At 35.9% G+C, this 22956-nt stretch overlaps 1 protein-coding gene across 1 annotated transcript in view; it reads left to right on the top strand.

Annotated features, from left to right (window-relative positions):
• The first annotated feature begins 731 nt into the window (after window positions 1-731).
• ADGRV1 (adhesion G protein-coupled receptor V1) overlaps window positions 732-22956 on the top strand; it is a 296614-nt gene continuing 274389 nt past the window's right edge. The window contains exons 1-8 of the mRNA XM_074856164.1: window positions 732-756; window positions 1138-1202; window positions 12515-12699; window positions 14499-14648; window positions 15765-15860; window positions 16953-17057; window positions 18445-18555; window positions 21657-22222. Coding sequence (XP_074712265.1) covers window positions 12517-12699; window positions 14499-14648; window positions 15765-15860; window positions 16953-17057; window positions 18445-18555; window positions 21657-22222 — 1211 coding nt within the window. The 5' untranslated portion in view covers window positions 732-756; window positions 1138-1202; window positions 12515-12516. The remainder of the gene's footprint in view (window positions 757-1137; window positions 1203-12514; window positions 12700-14498; window positions 14649-15764; window positions 15861-16952; window positions 17058-18444; window positions 18556-21656; window positions 22223-22956) is intronic.

Raw genomic sequence — 22956 nt, 5'->3', positions numbered from 1 at the left:
TCCTCCTCACCAATCTTCTGCTGTATTCCCACAGGGACTAATTGAAATCCTGTCAAAATTCTGTATTTTCTGTTTTGGGGCTTAAATGTATTGACATTTATTGGATAAGTAGGAATTTTGACACTGGTTTGCCATTAAATGGGAGAATTGAGGATGTTGGGGGCCAACACTGTCAAGATCTGAGTTGCCACCTTTGTGTCTTTGTACCTCGGCTGTGGCTCAGGATTTACTTGGAATGGTGGTGACCACAAAATGTGAATTTGATATTAGAGAAATTACTGAGTCCAGAATGCTTGATCTCAGATTGGAAATTGTTTCTCCCTGCAGAGCACTGAATAGCTGTGAATTAAGATGAGCTGCATGTCTGGGTGCGGCTGAGGGCTTGAATCCAAAATCTATCATAATCCAGTGATAAAGCGTGCCAGTTTTGCTGCCTCCAGTAATAAAACAGAGCAGTCCTCGCTAAGTGAAAGCACCGCTGAGGCAGTGGATGGAGGGGCCAGCTCTATCTCCAGCACAGCAGCGCAGGAGCAATTGCCCGGGTTTTAAAAAATTCCGTCCTCTTCCATCCCACCCCCCTTTTATCTCCACAGCAGTGGGAAGGCAGCAGGAGTCAGGAGAGGGAGGAGAGTGCTGGACGCTGCGTGGAGCGGAGGGAGGAGTAGGAGAGGGGAATGCATAATGCGTGAGTGACAGAGAGCGTGCAGGCGGCTGGCTGAGTCCAGAAGACGCGGATGTCCATGTCCCCGGGTTTAGGTAGGTTTGTTGTCTCTCTGTTTGAGGTGGGAGTTGCTTTGGAAGCATCCTGTGTCATCTGCAGAGGTGTTCGCTGTCCGGCTGGAGGGTTCTGCCAGCAGCACCTGTTGCAGCAGGGACAGGGTTGAAGCAGTGGCAGACAGCGAGCGTGTGGCTCACCCCTGAGTGGCTGCTGGATAGTCGGAGTCTGCTAAGGTTTCTGTTGTTCCAGCAGCTCCTCTTTCTGCTCTGCAGAGCAGGGCAGGTGGAGACAATAGTATTTCCAATGGAAAATCCTATTCTCGGGGGATCATATCAGGATGAAACTCAGTCTGAAGCGTCCTAGCTGGCAATTTTTAACTCTCAGAAATGCACAGAACATAATTTGACTGTTTAAATTAGGTGAAGATAAAAGAAGTGGAGGAGCTGCGTGTGCATTCTGTGTTGCAAAGAAGAGTGAGTTCAAAGTAAGAATGAATTTTTCAAATCATCATCTGATAAGGAATGAGTTTCATTCCTTATCTGTTATATTCCTTATGAGTTATAATTAAAATATGCCATGTAAATGATTACAGTTAGAAACACTGCTCATACTTCTGGCTTTTGATATGCTGATTCTGTGTAAGACATTGCATAATTCACCCTGGCTAGCCCAGATAAAGTTAAGATCAAATGTATACGGAACTGCTTGCCAAACATCAATCATTGTTTTTTAATGAGCCTATAATCGCTTTATAGTGCAGATGTGAAATAACATGTGATTTTAAAACACCCTGTTCATTATACAGAAGCTGAAAGTGTTTTTTTTCTGATAATACTTTGCACTCATCTTCAAGAATGAGTCAGTTAAATAATAAGCATTTTGAGAATCTGCCATGAGGGCAGTTCAGTAACTGAAGGTAGAATATGATATATTTAGTCTATCTGTCCCTTAAACCTAAACCAAGCTTTCTCCTACTAAATGTATTCAGTGTTTCTATGTGGAAGGGAGAACCGGACACCTGAGGAAATAAAATAATTTGTGGCATATTAAGCTTAGAATTGAAATGGACAAATATTTGATAATGTAAAAGCTAACGTTTTTTGAGGGCGTACAATTTTTGATTTCTAATTTATTGTTATTACTAATATTTATGTTGTTACTGATTTCTAACATGCTGTTTTGTGCTTTACTTGCTTTCTAATACATTTTTGTGTTTTAATAGATTTACATGAAGAATTCAATGGTATTTACTAAATTTGCATCTGAGTGAACTAATTTACATCGATAAGGGGAGCACATGCCTATTAGCTCATAACTGTGGTCTGTGTCCTTGTCACATGGAAATCAATGGGGAAAATGATATTTGCTTTTGTGAGAACTAGTGCTGGGCAGTTTATTTGTGCTGTCAGCATTTTTGAGGCTGAAAAGTCATACTGGATAAGTTTTACAGAGTTGATACTAGTGAATGAGATTGATCCTTATGCATTCAAACCTGCAGTGCAATACTTCCCTTGGAAATTGTCGTGAGCTTTATTTGAATGAAGTTTTCAGAATCAGGTCTAAATCATAACCTGCTATTAAAACTTCTAACATACATGGAATTTTGTTATTTAAACTTATTGTCTTCCATGGGTTTTTTAATTTGGTTTTGGAATTCCATTTAAAAAAAAAAAAAAAAGTGCTTAAGTGTGCCGGTGCTTACAAACATGTTTTCCTTAATACGTGAATATGATGACTGTAACTGAACTACTGGAAAAGCTATGAAAGCATATATCTTTAGTGTGTAACACTAAAGAAGAATACCACCACAGAGGGCTGCAAGGATCTCAGTCATCGGGGACAAAAAATTTATGGAAATTTTGGAGAAAAATATTGATGACCCACAAATCACCTTTGGTATCGTTACACAGCTACTATAGTTGTTCAGAATTGCAACATGGTAGTGATGAGGTGATTATTAATTATTGTACTTTTAAAAGTACATAGCAATGGTCTATAAGCTTAGGAAAACTTTAATCTCAGAATGTTTCACTGAAAACTTGGTGGAAAAGTATGTCCTTGCATCACACTTCAAGGAAAGGGAGAATTAAAATTTGATCAACTACATCTGAAGTTTTATAGCCTAAGGTGCTTTTGAAAGCATCAAAACAGTAAGCTGTATGTCTGACTCCTGATATTATTTGAGATGGGGTATCTGATGCAATTTAGCTTTGTTTCATTGCTGGATAACCCTGCTCTCTGATTTTTTTTCTTTCTTGGCCAGCCTCTTCCAGTGTGCTTGGGGTATTGGGTCAATTTAGTTCTTCAGTAAGAAATACAAAAGTCTGGGTAGATGAGAGAAAATACAAAGAATATGCTGAAATTCTTTGCTCAGGGACTATTAGGCCTTGACCTCCTAAAGATATAATCACATACATAACTATTTTTAAATGTGTAATCCTATTGATTGGTTTTACTCATTTGTAGAATTCGTGCTTGTGTTTCAGCTCTCCAAGACTGGCTGATTTAGGTATAGTCACTGTTGTATATAGCGGTGAGTATAACACTTTTCTTCACTAGAAATAAAGGTACATATTATCTGAATACTTGTTTCAATATGTATTAAGACTCAGGTACTATATAACATCTCCATCATCCAGTCGAAGCTTACAGAACCATTTCTGTCGGTTGTAGGCATTTGCTGCTGTTCTAGAAATTCAAGACTACATCTGCCTAATAGGAACTATATTACTGTTTCCTAGGGAAAAAAAAAAAAAAGATTGACAGGAAGAATCAATGTTAGAGGCCATTTATCTCATTCCAGGTGGACCCACTGTAACATTTTTTACTCTGAAAAAAGTTATCGAATCATAAATGATACTGTTTCTGCACAGCTGCACTTGCTTAAATCACTCTCTGAGTGAATAATCTCAGTGGAAAACACTTTGTGTCAATAAACATTTTCAAGATTGAATTTACTCCTTACATGAGAACATGTGGGCTGTTTGCAGAAAGAATTTGGAAACCAGGAGTTCTGAAATGTGCTTAAAATATGAAGAACATTGTTTCACAGATTGGCTTATTAATATTTCCTATAAAAATAGTTAAAGTTGTTTAAATTCCCTTTAGTGAAATACTTTGTAAGTTCAAACTAAGGTTGCTCTTAAGATAAAGTTGTACGTATTCAAAAAGGCTTATATGGTAGCCTAAATTTCTCTAGCAAAACAACAGAGAAGATGCTTTCCATGTTCATTGCAGCTTTTGTGTTTGTGGATTTTTTTTAGCAAGTTGAAGATAAAATTTCCTCTAGAACCTTATAGCAATACCTTTTTATATACCAAGAGATTTTTGTTTGGTTATCTCATTTTGTATCTAGTATAGATTTATTAGTTAGAGTGCAGTTATGATTCTCATTTTCAGATGGCAGAAGACAGTTCCTTCTCCTCAGTCACTTAAGTCACTTATCCTGGACTGGTCCAATACATTACTGCTCTGAATTGTTTCAAGCTTTGCTTCATTAAGGATTTAACATGGCCTTAATTCAGCCATCTGTTATGGGTTTGGCAGTCCAACAGATCTGAGGTATTGGTCAGAGCTTTAGAAATTTCCCACATTTTTAAAGGTTAGGAAAAGAGCTACCTTTATGAATAGATTTTGAATAATTCTCAGCAAGACAATGGTGCAGAAGTGGAGTAAAAAATGCATGTCATTCTCTGAAGCACAGGGTCCCCTGTCTGCCTTTAGCTTTGCTGAAAGGCAATTAGCATTTCAACCAGCCAATTTGGTTACATGCAATGAAGTACTTGGGTTTGTAATTTGCTGCTCTCGGCTTGGTGCTGTTGAGAACTAGCTCTGTGTAATCCTCTCAAAGCACCTTTCTTTCCAGCATAGTTATTGTTGCTGGTCTTAAATAACTAATCGACAAAGAGATTTCCTTGTCTTGAACCACAGGGTGCCTTAGAAGAACGAAAAGAAATACCCAGTTAATAAGGGAATGATTATAATTATTAAATAGTGATTATTAAATTGTGACATAGGTTAAAAGGTTTAGAAAGCCAAGGAAAGCACAATACAAGATAAAGGTAGTGTGGGAAGTCTTTGAACCCAAACAAATTTTGCTTGGGGAGTTCTCTTTGCAACATAAATACTTTGTCCTGTGTTTTATTTAAGAACGGATTGCCCAGATTTAAGAGATGATTTCACAGTATAGATTAGAGTGAGGACCACCAGCTAATCATCTTCTTGGAAATGGTACAAATATATTTTTACTTCTACAGAAAGAAGTTTTTGGGGGAAATTTGTAAAATACAGATCTGTAATAAAATCAACATTCTTTGCTGCAATCTAATAAAAAATGAATACATTTAACTGTAGAAATGAAGCTTTTTTTGTTATGCATCTTAAATTTAACATGTATAGTTGATACAAATTTTCATGCTTAATAATACACTTTTACGAACTCAAGAATGACTCACTGACATGGTTATTTTAGTAATTAGGCAAGACATTACAATTCTGCTTGGCTTGTACATGAGTATTAACTTGTAAGAATCCAATGTGGATAGCAATAGTTCTTCTGCCGGTATACCTGAAATAATGCCATCTAATCCCCACCATGGGGCTGTAATTTACTGTAGACCTTTTTTCTTGCAAGATTATTTTGTGTGAAGCGCTATTGCAAAACAGGTTGTTATACTTTTGGTTTTAAGTATGAAAAATAACCACTACAATGCAGAAGCTCGTAATTACTTTTTCTGATATATGATATTCATGCAGGCCATAGTACTTCATTCAGGACAAGTAGTAGGTATTTGAAGCTATGGTAGCTTTGTCATCAGTTCACATGTTCTGAAAATATGTTAAGTAAAAAAGTTGAGGACATGTGAGAAACTTCCAAAGTAGAGATACAAATGGAAGTTGTTGTGGACCTTTAGGTCTTTACTGAATTAGAATAAATGGGTGTTCCTCTCTGAAGCCTGCAGACCTTCCTCTGTTGGATTTCTGGTTCCATATGTGTTAGAGCCTGACCCTGTGGCAGGCTCAGTCGTGCAGTTACTTCCACAGCAACCATGAGCTGGGAGTGCTAATCACCTTCATGGCTGGCTTGGTTTTAGTTTTGTTTGGGTTTATTTGGTTTGGTTTGGTTTTTTTATCTGCTTGCTTTTTTGTGCAAGAAACCATTTGAGAGAGAGTATGGGTGCTTACAGTGTCTCAAGCCCTACTTGGAGCAAAATGCCAGGGTAAAAAGTTCCAGACCCTAGTTCTGGAAAACTCTGTAAAATAATTTCAATTAGTGAAAGATGTCTGCTGTTTTCCTTAGAACTATATAGGTGGAAAATGATTTCCAGTGTGGAGTTGAAAACAAGATGTACCTTTTGCTTAACCTATACTATATGTTAAGTGGAACTATTCCAAAATCATATCTGTTTTTTTACAGTATATAGTTAGAACTATATATGGATAGATTCTCATCAACTGCATGAGCTAAATTAAAATTTCTGCAGCTGAAATCACTGTTGTTTTGTTGATACAATTTAGTGCAAATTCTGATTTCTACTGGTGTATTTCTTAACATTGTTAATTAGCAGATTTCAGCCAAAGTTTGTTTACATTAGACTCTGATCTCTGTTCTAAATATAAAATAACCTTAATAACTCCAAGTCGTTTCACTGGAGGTACTCTGGGAAAAAACAGATTTTACAGCTAGTCAAAATTATTGTCTGGTTCTCTGTTTGACCAGCAAATTATAAGGTAACTAAAAATATTTGTAGAAGAGGCTTGAGTTCTTTCTGCTTGCTGCTAGCAAACGGAAGTAATGGATTCAACACTGCTTGAGAGTTTTGCCCTTTATTCAGTGCTCAGAATGAGAACAGGCAAAGCAGGCAGTTACCTCAGAAAGCCTTGAGCATTACCTGGCTTAAGAGGTAAAACTTGGTTCACCAGTGAGGATTACATGCTTTAGAAGTTAAAATTTAAGGTTATAGTTTAGATCCACTCAGATCCTTCTGAGGAAGTGAAAAGAAGCTGCCAGAAATCTTGCAAGGGGTTCTCTGGGCTTATTACACTTTTTACCTCTCAGTGACCTCTAATAACGGGATGAGATGATTTGGATTTCTCATCAGGCCTTTGTCTTGGCCTTGGCTTGAAGATTTACCACTTGCAGTACTGGTTCCTGGCTGTGATGATAGATTTACCTTTCTGACTAGTAAATATAAATATGATGTCAGGAAGCTTCAGCATCTTTTCTTCCTTAGGATAAGATGTCTATGTTGAAGGGTGCTTGTCTTTTTCAAGGGAACATAATTGAATGAGCAAGAATTTTCATATGGAGATGTTGTTCAGGTTACATTAAATTGGCCATTCCCAGTGATACATCTGGTCATATATAATAAGATTTTTTAAAAATATCGCAACCGTTAGAAAGCGAATGGTCAGGAGAATCGCTGACTGATGTCAGTGTCATTAATCTCAAATGCAGATAAATCTTCTTAGCACCTGAGGTTGCACTGTGGTACTGTTCTGTCACGGCAGCAATAGTGAGTAGGTAAGTAAGCAGCTGAGCCCAAAAACTTCAGGACAGTGAAAGCTGATCAAGGGATTTTCAGCACCTAGTTGTCTGCGTTTGTGCTTTGGCTAGCACTTTCCAATGTTAGTAATAAGAAGGGGGGTGATGGGCAGGTACCCGGAATGTCTTTGTAGTAAAGAGGAAGACAGGAAGCCCTAGGGAAGAAGTGGACGCAAAGACACCCAGTGACACTGAATAATGTGCATGGAAATTGGTGAGACAGACCCTTGCCCCAAATGCTGCAACTATTAGTGCAGTCCCAGGGTGCAGACAAAGCAGTACTTGTTGTGACTGACTATAATTCTCATGCTTTATCTACCTTGAAGCAGGTTGAAGGCAAAAAAGTAATGCAGGAACATATTATTTTGAAATAGTACCTTTAGAACACTCTCTTTTCCACTCTCTATTAGTGAGAGGCTTACATATCCCACATCCAGACAAAAAAGCCCAAACCAAAAGAGAAACAACAACCAACAGAGCAGATCTGGGTAATACCCACTGCCCAAATGCTAAGCTTTGCAGTCACAGCTGTTGTGTCCTCCTTTGCATATGTGTGAACTGTGGGAACTTTGAGGCAAAGAAAACCCCAGACTGAAATAAAATATTTCTCTCTTAATTTGGGATCATGGCAACATAGAAAGGAGAAGTTCAGTAAATCAAAGTTTTTATAATTCCTGCTGCTTTCCTAGGTTGTTCTCCAATACTGTTGCAAATGTCAGTGGTTCTGAGAACACCTAAAATAAAAATGCTGAAAATATGCAGGTTTTTAATACGGTTCTACAACAGGTGCAGCAGGGGCAATGGCCTTGTGAAACTTCTTGCTCTGTGCTGTCCCTGTGTACTACAGAGAATATCCTCTTTACATATGAAAGAGCACATGTATCTCTCTCCCATTGTATTCAGCCAAAGATGCTGCTGGGTGCTGACATCTCTGCTGTGAATAGACTTCTCTCTGGCAACCATTGATGGCTGCAATGCTGTACTCAATGCAAAGTACTAGGCATGCCAGTTTTTGAATGTTCTACTTGGCTGGGTATTTGTAATCACGGGGAGTAGACAAGGACAGGCAGTGAAAAGTGCACTAGGCTTTACGCTTGCTCTGCTGCGCTGCGTCCGTGGACTTTAGAAATCTGCAATGGGTTGTGCGAAGGTGGGCGGTGGTAATCAAGTTGTAGCTGCTGGGTGGGAGAGGTGCTGCTTCAGCGTACCTGCTTGCTTCTGCTTCCGAGCAGCAGTGGCAACTCTGAGGTACATGAATCCCTCATTCCACCTCCTTCTTTGTGAGGAACTCCCCTTTCTTTTGCCATTCTCCATTCCATATCTGGCTTTTTACACTCATTTCAGATTTGGAACCTTTCACAGCCCTTTCCCTTCCCGACCTCTCCATGTGCCGCTAGTCTGTAGGTTCCCTCATTCTCCAATGAAAACATCCAGATGATCTTTTCATTCTTAAGGAGTTTGATTTATTAAGCACAGAAGCCAGTGTAAAAATCTGCAGAAAAGACCACTCATTCTTTATAAACTTTAAAATCTTCATCTGAAATTTGTTCCTGAAACTCAGCGGAAAAAGTAAACTAATACCAGTGATCCATCAGTTACAAGAAATGCCAGTTTCATAAGGCTACCTCTCCTTGGCTCCAGCTGGGCAATAGATTGAAATGGTATTCCTTGTATAATTTGTGACGTTACTGTGGAAATTACTGTGTGGAATCAGCATATGCTGTGCTAGGCTCTACATGAGTATTCTGTGTTTTCAGGGGAAACACAAATGCGCTTCAGAAAGTGCCATAAAACACAGACTAAAATAAAATGTTAGTTAGGGTTCATGACTCAGAATTCTGAGTTACTTTTTTTTAATTATATGGCTGAAGAATGTGATTTTTAGGCTCTTAAGATTCTTTAACAGCGTTAAAATGTCAAGATAACTGAGAGATACTTTTTTTTTTGTTCTTGATGTCAGAAACTTTTATTATAAACCCCTTACAAACATCATCTAAGCCACAGTACATAACATTGCTTTAAACTGGTACTACAAATCATTATTCAAAATGGTTTTAGTCAGAACATGGTAACAGAATAGTTGATCCGTTGACTTGTACGTACTCTGAAGATATATAATATTCCATTGCTTGTTGGTGTTTCAAAAACATTTAAATGACTTTGAATCATTAATCTATTTTAAATCCTGACTGAATATCCTGGATTGAGAGAACTGAACTCAATAGTATTTGTCTGAAACAGCAGGGAGTATTTGATGCACCAACCACATAGTTTACCAAAATTTACCAGTCAACAAGGACTAGAGTTTCAGCTTCATTAGGAAAAAAACCCCAAAACCTCACAATGATATACTGGGGTGACGGAGGTGGGGAAGGGTTGTCTTTTAATCCCTGATCTTCTAAAGGCTTCTGCTGAACTTTATGCAATGCAGTTAATGAGGAACAAATTGTGTTCCCATATAAATTTATGTAGGAGTTTAGTGTACAAAGTGAGTTCATATTTAACAAAGTAAAATACTGTGACCAGTAATCTCTTTTCGGCTATTTGAATAAATTTGTTCTGCATTCTCTGAGTCTTGATCTATGTTATTTTTTACCATATTACATAAATTTTTTAAAATAATGATTTTCAAACTTGAGTTTATATAAACAGAGTAAAAACTACTTTTGGCAGGCCGTGCAAAGTAAATCTTAGTACAAATAATGTAACAAGGAAGAATACACACCAGCTAAATAATTGATGGTATGATTGTGAAACCTCTCTTGTTCCACAGAAGTAATCCTATAGTTTTAGAATGCTCTCTAGTAGAAGTAATAGAATTCAAGTAATTCTAAACTTTGTAATCTTGCCCTCAAGGATCATGTTTTCAGTATTATTTACTAGAAGCATGTACCGTGGGAAGATATTTGCGAAGCCTATGACAAGGTAACAGCTGAAGCTAAAAGGTCAACAAATTCCTCAGTTTAGTATGGATGATGCCTGCATCTGCAGACAGTGTAATTGTCTCAGAGTTTACAAAGGTTAGACAACTGTTCTCTTTCCAGCTTGAAGGCTTGTATTCTTCAGAGCAGTTCTACATAAAAACAACAAAAACAACTTGCAAGTTAATAGTCAACTTTGAAAATGCCGACAATTTTAAATCCCAGGGGTTTTATATATATATATATTTTATATTTGCTTTCTACTTTAAGCTTTTTCTACACCAGAATCACTAAATAGATAGATATGTACGAAGCAAGCATTGTTCCTAAAAGTCTGTTACACATTGAATTCTCAATAAGAGCGATGGATATCTTGGAGGACTGTGTTCATGCTAATAAAAGTTTATAGCAATGTGAAGTTCTACAGCAAAATTATTTTACTGTGTGACATTTTTGCTAGAAATAACGAAACATTGTTCAAATAGGTTGTAAAGTGGATAGTTGTTTTCACAAGGAAAATGGTTAGTCCTGATTTTTTTGCACTTTCATTGCTCGCCTGTTCCCTCTGAGATGTTCAGTAGAGCTAGGTGAATTTTTTACTACAAGTAATTAAAATCGGCTAATTTTGTCATTCCACCAGTCTCTGCTTGTAGGAATTCTGAGAGACACTGACAGTTTTATTGACTGTACTTCCAATTTATTTAATGTCATGTCTGTGGATAATTTTTGTTCTTTGACTTGCCTGAAAGCAGTTTATTTCATGTCCTCACAACATAAAATTAACCCTTGCCCAGACAGAATTTATTGTAAAATGAATCAAAGTCTTAAAGTCTTTCTGAAGCTGTGTTAATTTTAGTGATCTGAAGGCTATCTTATTCTCTGATCAGAGCAAAATTAAAGCTACCTGACTGAGTACATAAAACACTCAGAGTCTGGACTGGACCTCAAGTGTATTCTGATTCCAAATTTGGCACACACTTTGCAAAAATATGTTTCGAAATACACATGACATTTTCTGTTTCAGTGATCGTTTATGACTAAATATTAATTTACTGTCACTCGTAAGTAATGAAAACAAGTGCTTTGCAAACATGGCTGAGCTTAAATGTTATTGATATGCAAATATTAATGTAATATGTTCTGAACAGTTTGTCCAACCATAATTGACCAGATTTGTCTGGTAAGCATAGCACTCGGAAGTATAATTTTAGCAAAGTGACATTTTATTTATATGTGCAATTACAAAAGTATTGTTTTGTACAGAAATTTTAAAAAGTAACATTATAAAATAGTGACTACAGATTAAAATAAACTTCCTGAAAGAACTAATTCCATTAAAGATCCATGCTGTAATGCTTTTTAGTGTTTAGAGCACAACTTTGTTCTCGTGGTTTGTTCAAAAATTTCTCAGATCCTTATGACAGGAATCTGCTTCGTCCAAGTTCTCAGTTCTGGTCAGCACTGTACAATATGAGCCTCTGCATAACATAGCAGCTGTTTCCAATTTGTTGTGCCAGAGCCTTGTAAAAACGTGTCTTTCACAGTATCAACACCTGATGACTCTACTAAAACTTAAACTTGTATATTACATTACATAACCAGACTCTGATGTAAGAGAAATACACCACCTTAGTTTTAAGTTGTCTTATCCTAACAGAAAAGTAAACTAGACATTGTGTAGGAACAAATAAAAATAAAGGTCTGGCTGTACAAAGGTTACAATGGCATTAAAATGTGCCACAGTGATTCTTCATGACAAGAAAACATGAAAGAATCATGGGATAAGAGAAGCAGTGAAAAGAGTCTCAACTAAATATGCAAATATTTAAGAACGTTTCATGGTCCATAAGTTGCCAGAAGATAGTCTATGAGATGACTGCAAACATCCAACCCTTCACCCTTCCTGCCAATTCATGTTTATTTCTAAAGAGAATCAAGAGAGCAAATAAAGTGGAAATAAAACTGTCAACCTTTAAGCTAATTATTTCTTGGTTGACAATGGAAACAATTGTGGAAATGTCATTGTTTTTTCTTAAGAGATGTTACTTTCTTTCTTGAAAGTATTCCTCCACTTGAAAAAAGTTGATAAATACTGTCTAGAAAATCACTGGATGAAAATTATGAAAATAGAATTAGATGTAGATGATAATTACATTATCTGACTTGGTTATAGCTGAGATCTGTGCATGTTTTCATCTAATTTGTGAAGCTCACAAGATAATCACCACATTTGAAGGGCTGAGAAGGGTTGGATTGGTAAGGTCGACCAGGAATGTTTTATGTATTTTAGATTCACAATTTATTTTTAATTATTCTTTTCTTTTTCTATAGGGATGCCCTCTGCTTTTTTATTAGTTTATTTGCTTTTAGCATTACTCATTCATTTCGCATCTGGAGAAACAGAAGTGAGGTTCAGCGGACAAACAGAGTTCGTAGTTAATGAAACAAGTACAACTGTTATACGTCTTGTAATTGAAAGGACAGGGAAGCCTGCTAACATCACAGCAATTGTGTCGGTAAGAAACTATGCCAATTATATTCTCAGTAAATACTATCTTTCTGAAGTTTTGAATGTTGCCTGTTTTTATCAAGCCAGTGAAAAAGAGGGTGGTATTTCCCTGAGACAGTGCTTCACTTTGAAGAAACAACACCCAGTTTCTGTAACTGAGTAAATCCCTGCTGGCTGCATCAGTAGTTTCAAAATAATGGTATAAACATCTCTACGGTGAGCCAGCTCCTACTGCTCAAGCAGAAGTCCAAACTGGTTTGATTTTGATTGTGGCTGTGAGCTCATACTGAAAATGTAGGTATATAACAATTTTTCCTTTTTTAGATTACTGTAGAACCAGCAATTTAACAGCTACTTCACTGTTTAAGTCAGATTTCCATATGAATTTTAAAAATTACATTGTTCACTTGGAGATCAGAGTTAGTAGTTTTACATTATTTCCTGTATTTCTTAGCTGTTATTAACCATGATCTCAATTCCCTTTAAAAGTTTAAACCCCTTAGAGCATGCTATACCATATGTGTATGGAGTAAGATGATATGTGGTATGAGTACTACACGAGAACACAGCAGTGTGCCAGAGAAGATGTACTGCTTAGGAATTTCTACAGTCTGTAGACAAAAGAAATTATCTCTTTCTGCACAATATTTATTCTCCTGTAACTAAGTATGAAAAATATATGTCTTAGAAATTATGTGGAATAGCAATTGATCTGTAGGGATTTCACACGTTATTAACATCTGAGGAGAAGATCTTGAGAAAATGTGATTGTACTTTGAAACTAGTGCTCTTTACTGGTGTAACAAGCAGAGCAACTTAGTTTCCTTATTAAGGACCTGAAATTCCTAAATTTGTTTCTAACATGAATATTGTGATCAGCTCTTTTAGGAAGATGTTTGTAGCCTGTTTTTTGTAAGAGCTTTTTCGGTTAAGCCTGGTGTTGGCTCAGATACATAAAAAGCAGTTGCCAGTATGTCCAGTGATAGGTGAGAGCTGCAAAAATACCTTCCATACTTTGTTTCCTCTTCACTGAACTTCTAATTTCACTGTTCTTGAACAAAGAATAACCTTTTTCACAATGGTTCATTCAAACCTTTAGTGCCTATGAGGATGGTAATTTCAGGTGTGGCAGCTATGCTGGTTCAGTTGCTTCTCTCCATTTAGTCTCAGCTGCCAACTGTAAACTTAACCTAGACTTGTTGCTGTCCTGACACTACTGCTTTTGTAATCTCTCTTCTAACCACCTTACTTAACAGTAGAATCAGTGGGATTTTCTTTTGTTGACTGAAATGAAAACAGGGCTCTTCATTATAGAAGACTTTATCTTGCCAACTTTGGCAATCAAAATGGTAAACTAGGTTAAACTCCTAGGCTCCTTCTCGTCCCCAGAGTGAGACAGGAAGGCAGAGGGCAGTTATATCTTAAGGTAAGTTTGATTCAGGTAGGGTGTTGTGAGGTATACAGATCTGTGCTAGAAATAGCTTTTCTGCTGAAAAACTGGTCATATGGTGTGTTACTCAAAAGATACCCAGTTACAAGGAAGACAGTCATAAATGGTTCTGAATAAAGTGTTGTGTTTGTTTTGGTTTGGTGTTTTTTTGTTTTTTTTTTTCCCTGGTTACTCAGCACGGATACAAGGGTCTATAATCTATACCTTCTGTCCAGAAATTAACTGTATGACAGCAGAGGAAACCGTGGGAAGAATTACGTGCAAAGAGTCTGAAGTCTGTTAAATGAGTCCAGAATAATATTATAGAAGATAGTGGGGGAAGAAGAAGATGGCATTCAGTTGTGTATTTATTGCAGATTGATGGCGAAAACACAGGAGACTTTTTTGACACATACGCAGCTGCATTTATACCTGATACAGAAACAAACCGAACAGTGTATATATCTGTCTGTGATGATGATCTTCCAGAGGCTGATGAGACATTCACGTTTTACTTGACGCTACTAGTAAGTCTCAATTTTTCAATTTCTCTGCACCCCAGTGGGTAATCTGACAGAAGTGACTGGTATTCCATAGATTTCAGTGTAGTTGTACTGCTTGTCAGTCTGAATCCTAATAGGGAAGAACTAAAATCTGGAGGTTAGCCGGGATGTTACTGACTGCTCTTTAGAAGGTTTTGCCGTTCCTGTGGATGTCTCTGTGTGAGGTTGCTGTGCAGTATAGACATAGTCTGAAACATCATCGGGCACTGCGTTCAGCTGTGGACGTTTGGTGGTGTAGCAGAGGCCAGAAGAGGCAGGTCGTGAAGAGACTCTCAGCCTTTCCTGTTTTCCTGCATAGACCGTACCTGTAAGAGAGGGTGGAAATAGTAAAAGAAAGAGGATGACTTCCAGTCCTCCAGAAGCAGAGGGTGAACGAGACTTAGCTAAAAACAACTCATTTTTAAAATACTTATTCAATAAGTCTCTTCATATTGTTCTGTCTCACAGAGAGGGGTTCACATTCACTTTTTTAGATAACAGTTCATGACTAAGTTGGATGTCAGTTGAGTAAAGATAAATTTCATATTTTATTGCCACTTATTACACATCTTGGGACATTTGCAGTGAATATAAAAATGCATATTTTCCCTCCCTTCTCCTTTGATTTGTAAATGTAGCTCATTTTTACAGCACTGTAAAAATTTGGTTCCTTTAGCTGATATCTCAGTATGTTTTATACAAATGTTTGTATAAACAAACTAACCCTAAACCTAACACGGTTTGTTTTATACAAATGTTAAGAAAAAAAGAACAGCTTTGGAGTTCCTGGCATGGTGTTACATGCTTCATACCTAGTTCCCTAGTGCTATGGTATCATTAATGGATTGCTAAACTATGATTAATAATTTACAAAGTTTCTTTTAAGCACTTTGTTGTTGACCATATAGAGTGTATTTCCTCAGTAAGATTTATTTTGGTGCATTCTATTGCTCTAAATAATTTTCACTGTAATATATAATGAAAAGATGTACAGCTTGTTATAGGCTAATATTTACTCTTAAAAGACAACAAAATGAAAATGTGTGTTTTCTGCCTGTTTTCTGCCATACTTAATACCTTATTTTGTTTTGTTAATTTTAGAAACCATCCGCAACGATAAAGCTTGGCTCACCCAAATCTGTCACTGTAACAATCTTATCAAATGACAATGCCTTTGGAATAATTTCTTTTAACATGGTATGGCTTTTTATATGGTATATGTGAAAATTTTAGAAAGCATAAAAGTGAAACTGTCAAAGATGCTGGTTAGTTATTCAGCTGAATCCCTTGAAAACTGATTCTGAGTTACACCTTTGAAAAGATCTCTAGAGGTAATTCATACATATGTATGTAATTCACACATATAGACAGCTTTAATACTTCTCTATGCTTTTAGGTGTTAAGACACAGCCTGAGACCTTCACACTGAGATGAATATCTATGTTGCTCATCTTAAATATAAAAATTTTAAAAGCTGTTCAGTCCCACTTTCCCTCATCTGTAAGTCAAGATCTAAATATTGTAGGGAAGAAGTGAGGAGTAATACCACAGGAAAGTTAAAGATGTGATTTGGAAATCTTGAGGATATATACATTTTCCCATCTTTAGTGAGCAATTTTATACTTCACTCTGAAGCTGAGAGAACAGTATCATGATGTATGCACTGTACATTACCTTCTGTGATAAGACACTGGTGTGACTCTAGTAGCGTGGAGGATATCTGCAATAATACAGAGTTCGTGTTAGTAGAAAGAGAAACCATGCCTTATTGACAGCATTATGACAATATAATCTTCCTAGAGGACATCCCTGAAAAAGCACAAGAACATGAGAAATTTTTAGCACCACAGTACTAAGCCATGCTCCTCCCTGAATTGGTGTAATTCTTTGAAATCTTTCAGCTACAACAGTTTGATAGACAGAGTCCATTTATAGCTAGTTATTTAATAAATGACTTTTTAATGGAGAAAACCTAGTTTTAATGGGGTTAGGAGCTCCTATAAATACCACTGCTAATATGCCAGTGCTTCGTGTATATTGACTATGTTAATTCAGACAAAACCAAAACACTCTACTTGCATAACTTATGATATTTTTTTTATCTGAAATTTTTCAAGCTTTTTATTAGCTGAACTAATTGGTTGCTAGGAAATGTATGCCATCAGTGGACTGGTTTGCAGATTGGATTAATTTGTCTGTGGGAGTTTGGTATTTCTATGGTAACAGTTTCTTCCTCTGCTGTGATATTTGATCTGTGCCTGATTGCCTGTCCCTTTTCTTCCTCATTAGTCTGCCTTAATCACAGTGAATGAGCCCAGGGGCAGAAATGAATTTGTGCCTCTCACTCTAATTAGGGAGAGAGGAACCTATGGGACGGTCATCGTAACGTTTGAGGTGAGTTTATCAAAAAAGCTTCATACCTTAATCTGTTGGATGAAACTGTGAGGCCATAATTGTAACTTATCACAGTGTTTATAAAATTGAAAGAGGGGCAGAATACCTATGTCTACATTTGTTAAATCTGTTTCATAAAATGGAAAGATATGACCTGTCAAATAGAAAATATTGTAATTATCTGACCGTTTAATTTGAGAAAAAATGAAGAGGTACTAGAGAAAAATTAGTATTATCTGTCATTTAGGAAGATATTTGAGGCAGCATTAATTGGTATTCCAAGTAAACAATGTGTATTACATGTATAAGAAATGTGTTATTTTATATTTCTTCAAAATTTATCTATATTTTACAAATAAACATCTGAGTGAGTCTTTAATGCTTGTGCCAACTTTGAACATATGAGAGCTCAGTAGTGAAATCCTGTATCTGTCAGACTGTAGTTTGAATTCCCAGGAAATGAAACCTTTCAGGATAATTACTCATGTTGAATATTTAGGCCATTATTTATGTACTTGATTTGAATGTGATATAGTTATTGCCTTTATTGTTTTTCTGTTGTTTGTTTGTTTTTTTTCCCTGTCTAGCTCAGATTCTATTACATACCTTAAAATTACATATAAATTCTTTCATATGGATATTTCTTTATCAGTTGTCTGGCCTTATATGTCATCAAGGGTTTAATCTAGACCTGTCAAAATCTCAAAAGATTTGTACTGAGTTTCATTGCATACTAAATAGAACATGTATAGTTAATGTACAGAATGAGATTCACTGTGTAGTTTATTGCAGATCTATTGTTTTTTTAAGGCCCAGTAAATTTTACTATCTGCACAATTAATCAGGTCCATCTCACAGTGTAGTTTATATACATATGTTGAAAAAAATTTACAACATCGTTTAAAAAACCCCAACATATTGCCTCTAAGGGTCTTCCTAGTCTTTTAGGTTTCAGTATTAACTGTAATTTCCTTAATATCACAAGTCAAGATAGAAAGGACACAAAACCAGTAAATGCTATTATTTTATCTTGGAATCTATTATGAAATATTAGTGATTTAAACTGAATTAGAATGCATATCCTTTCTGTTACGTAAAAGAGTCAGTTATGCATCAGTAGCTACCAGAGTTCTCATAGGTCTATATGGAAGTAGTTTTCTTCCTCTTTTTCTGGCAATACATCATTTCTTCAGAGTGGTTACTCTGACTTACTCCATCTGCTAAAAAAGAGCAGATTTTCACAACTGAATGTGTGTGCCTGTGAGCAGGAGATGACTGGATAGTCGTTTGTTATGTGTGTCACAAACCGTATATTGATTATTGTACTTGTATTCAATTAGTACTCCTGTTTTATATATTTCTTATTGTAAAAACCAATTTTTTGCAGATAGATGGACCAAACCCAGCCGAAGAAGACTTAAGTCCAGCTAGGGGTAATATTACATTTACCCCTGGGAGATCAATGCTGATTTATAATTTAACAGTGCTTGATGATGAGGTAAGAACAAACCGACTTCATTTTTGGTTTGTTTATGTAGAAGGTTGACTGCTCTTCTGGAGAGACTTGGGGTAATAAGTTACAAAAATGCTGGGTTTAAATAAGGTTAAAAGTGCTTCTACTTAATAAAGTGTTGTTAAATTTTGGCTCTATGGGCTCTCATTTTTACTTCTTCTAATGCTATCTCTGTAATTCTCATCAGTGAATATTTTTAGTTTCTGAACATATCCTGGCTGCTCTGACTAGACCTGTTAGGTGCTGCTGCAGTAAATGTATAAATAGTCAGGAAAGCATTGTACTTTTTTTTTTCAGATGGAATACAGAGGTCCTTGTTGTATGGCCAAGGATGATGTTCTTGAACTATATATAGGTTTATCTATTAGTCTGTCCTTTCTATATTTAACATTTCTATATTTCTTTTTGAGTGTGCTCTGCTTTTCCCTGATTGTCTGCCTTGCAAATTCAGGCTATGTTTGCATAATGAACTCAGTCTATACTTTTTGTCTTTATTAATTGTTTAAGCAAAAGGAACCTAAATATAACATTGCTTACATGATGCAGCTTTGATTACATCCTCAGTGTTGTCTGTGCAGTTCTTCTGCCTTCAGTTAACGGTGCATAAGAATCCAGTTTATTCTTTGGTAATTTGGTTGGCTCTCACTTGTGTGAAGATCAGACATGTTATGTTTGCCACTAAAGAAAGAATGTAACACATTGAATATTCACAGGGAAAAGATAGATTGACAAAATTTGTGTGTTTTTATATAGATATATTTCAAGATAGAAACATATTTTTAAAAATACTAAAAATAGATAAGATTCCTAAAAGAAACAGGCAATCTTGTGAAGAGCGTAAACACTATGTGATAATTAAAAAATTTCAATTTTTAGATTGGTCTTTCAGAAAAAGATGTTTCTATGTTGTGAGCCTTTCTTTCTACTTCAGAGTAAACAAAACATATTCTTCTACTTTTCAATGTGATTTTCATTTTTCTTATGCTTTTTTTCCTATGGGTTTTTTTTTTTTTTAATTTATAATGGGGTTGAGAGGGAAAACAGAGGTACCAAAATAAGTAAATATGATAAAGAATAGCTTAATAAAGAAATTCACAAGAAAAAATTAGCAAAAAAGTGCCTGTCTCAGAAATGAGCAACTTTAAAGCAATTTTTTTTTTTTTTTTTCATATTTCTGTTAGCTTATACACAGAAATAAATTGTTAGGCTTTTTGGGAGGGTGTGGGGTTTTTTTCCTCTGAGAAATGCTCTCAAAGCTCTGTTTCTCAGAATTTAATCTGTATAACTGTGGCTGGTCCACTCAGTTAAAGTCTTCCACAGGAGTACATGAAAGGTTAATTTTGAGTAAAAAATCTTTATTGATGATGATGATGGAATTCGCAAGAATCCAATGTTACTCTCAGAACTTAGTTTGAGCTTTTAGGATCTGAAGTTAAGAAAAACAACGAAACAAGTATTTTTCTGAGTGGAGTAACCCTTTTCCTACAGAAATTCGGGACTGCAGATCTGATCACAGCACTACATTTACAGTAATTTTATTGTATACATTTCCTTTTTTAGTGAAGAATAATGAAAACTTTGTTAAGAGAAAATGAAAGAGGCGAGTCAGCACTGGAAATCTTTTATAGTGTTGTCTTTGAAGTTTGACTGGGACTTTTACTGATCAATCATGATGCCATTAAGAAGTCCAGAATGTGACATTTATATGAGATACTAAGATGCAAACTACAACTACAATTGTGGATACATCTTGGCTCTCACCTAAATGTATGTTTTTATGGTGCAAGATTGTATATTAATTAGTGAACTAAATGAAACATAATCTATTCTAATAAGGTAAAATAATTGTGTGGTGTGTCAGTATAGGACAGAGGTGACTGAGAGCTTCCAGATCTCATGTTGACAAAAAAACCTGCAGCAGTCAACAACATTATGCAAGTTTTAAGTGCCACAAGCCAAACAAGGGACAGAATTGGCATCAGCTATAAAGGCAGTTGCATGCCCACTCTTTTAGTCCTCAAAAAGGATCTGAGGGTGGCCAATTAACAAATGATGTGAATGAGAAGAAATATTGGACAGCAGGGTTTTCAGAACTTTTTTAGCTTGGTAAACAAAAGTGCATGAAAAGAATTTGTCAACTTTATAACAGAGCATCACCCTTAGCAAAAAATAAGTAATTTTGTCCTCATAGAATACTAGTTTCCAGAAGTCCACAGCTAGAATGACACGCAAACATCATAATTTTAAAAGATTTACTTTCTACCTATATATATTAATAAAATAATCATATTTTTCAGTTAAATATGTTTAGAAAATCAAGATTTCAGGGATAAAATGTAGTAATATAAAGCAAAAATCTCATCCTTAGGTTCTGTAATTTATGCTTTATAAGCCATTCTTTATTGTCTGCTGCATCAGATATGGGAGAAGAAATAGCTAAAACTAAAATGTAGTTCTAAACAGTCCTTTTGTAGAAGTGCCCAAGCCTAAATAATTGCAAAGCACCAGAAAACACGTTCTCAGATCTGTGACGGAAGCTTTCTCTGGGGATGTGTGTGTGTCTGAACATAGGAAGTGTTCCTTTTCCATTTGTATACGAATGGATGGGCTGAGGTAGGTTGTGTCCATAAGTTGTTCCTGTATTCTCTCAGGCATCCATAGAGGTCAATTAGTATGAATATCAGAAAATCAAGATGTAAATCTAAATAACTGGGAAGAATGTTTCCAAAGAAAGGTGGCTTCCAAAAGCAGAGTTTGGATCTCTTCATAGTCTCAAGTTGGAAAGATCCAGCTTTTTCTGATTCTTGCCTAGGTTTTTTTTTTGCTTTTGTTTGGCTTTCCACTCTTTTTCATATTGCCAGAGCAAGAAGTATGTTTTAGAAAATGGAAACATTCAATTTTGAGAAGGGATTTTCAACCAAAGTTAAAAGCAAGACTTCTCTCCTGTTTATTTTAGTATGAAATGAATTGTCAAGTTTGTGTTATTTCCCTTTTCCATAAAATATATAAAACTTATTTCTCAATAAGACTGTTCTGCATGTATTTGAAATATGACTTACACCCAGTTGCTAATATTATTTTTCCAGATACCTGAAAATGATGAATTGTTTGTTGTTCATCTGAAGAGCGTGGAGGGAGGGGCTGAAATCAACAACACAAAAGATTCTGTTCAGATTATTATTAAGAAAAATGACAGTCCTGTGCGTTTTGTTCAGAGTGCTTATATGGTGCCTGAGGAAGTTGGTGTGTTGACAATACAAGTGGTTCGTGGTAAGGATGTCAGTGGAAGATTAATTGGACCTGATGAACATGAAGTCTCTGTCAGTTACGCCATCATAACGGGGAATTCAACAGCACACGCGCAGCTTAATGTAGACTTCCTAGATCTACAGCCAAATACAACTATTGTTTTCCCACCTCTAGTTCATGAAACACATATGAAATTTAAGATCCTTGATGATGCCATACCAGAAATTGCTGAGACCTTTCAGATTATGCTTCTTAAGGAGACTTTGCAGGGAGACGCTGTTTTGGTTAATCCATCTGTTGTTCATGTCACCATCCAACCGAATGATAAACCCTATGGGGTGCTATCAATCAACAGTATCCTGTTTGCTCAGACTGTTATCATTGATGAAGACCAAATTTCAAGGTACTGTAGATCTTCAAAACTAGTATCCAATCCGTTTAAGAGATTTGTTTGGATTATTAAGCATCCTTAGTATTTCACTGAAAATATTTATAAAATCACTACTGAAAATATAATGTAGAAATCGCTTAGTGTATTGTTATTATTATCAACTATATCTACAAAGATTTCAAGGAAGTGGGAATGTCTAATTATGCAAGAAATATTTTAATATTTGTAAACTGTATGTAAAAACTGTAAGTATTTAATCACATTATCAGAATACTGAAAAACCTTTAATCTAAAGGCAGAATCAATGAAGTTGTGATTCTGCCACACACCAGTTCATAAAAGTGGGGAATATATTTCTGGATTCCTTCCCTGGTAAATCTTTTTATTTACTAGATATATAAAATCAATCCCTGGTTAAAAATAAAAAAAAGTGTTGAGTGTCTCCCATGAAATACTTACCTGAAACTTAAAAATAAGTTAAATATTTGTAATTTTGCAGAGAGATTAAAATCAAAGCTCTGTACAAATCTTACAGGCAGGACCGATACACAATACTGAGAGTCTCAATAAAAATGTCCACTGCTAGCTACTGATAGTAGTTCATCCCCAGAGACACAGGTGATACATCAAGCCATCATACTACAAACAATTTTGAAATAATATATTATAGTATGTAGAGCCCAGCACTTCAGTATTCATCTTCCTTTCTTATACACAGTAAAGAAATAAATCTTGCTTTCTAAATT

The sequence above is a fragment of the Strix uralensis genome, chromosome Z, assembly GCF_047716275.1.
Source record: "Strix uralensis isolate ZFMK-TIS-50842 chromosome Z, bStrUra1, whole genome shotgun sequence".
Taxonomy (NCBI): Eukaryota; Metazoa; Chordata; class Aves; order Strigiformes; family Strigidae; genus Strix; species Strix uralensis.
This window is presented reverse-complemented; position numbering and strand designations above follow the sequence as displayed.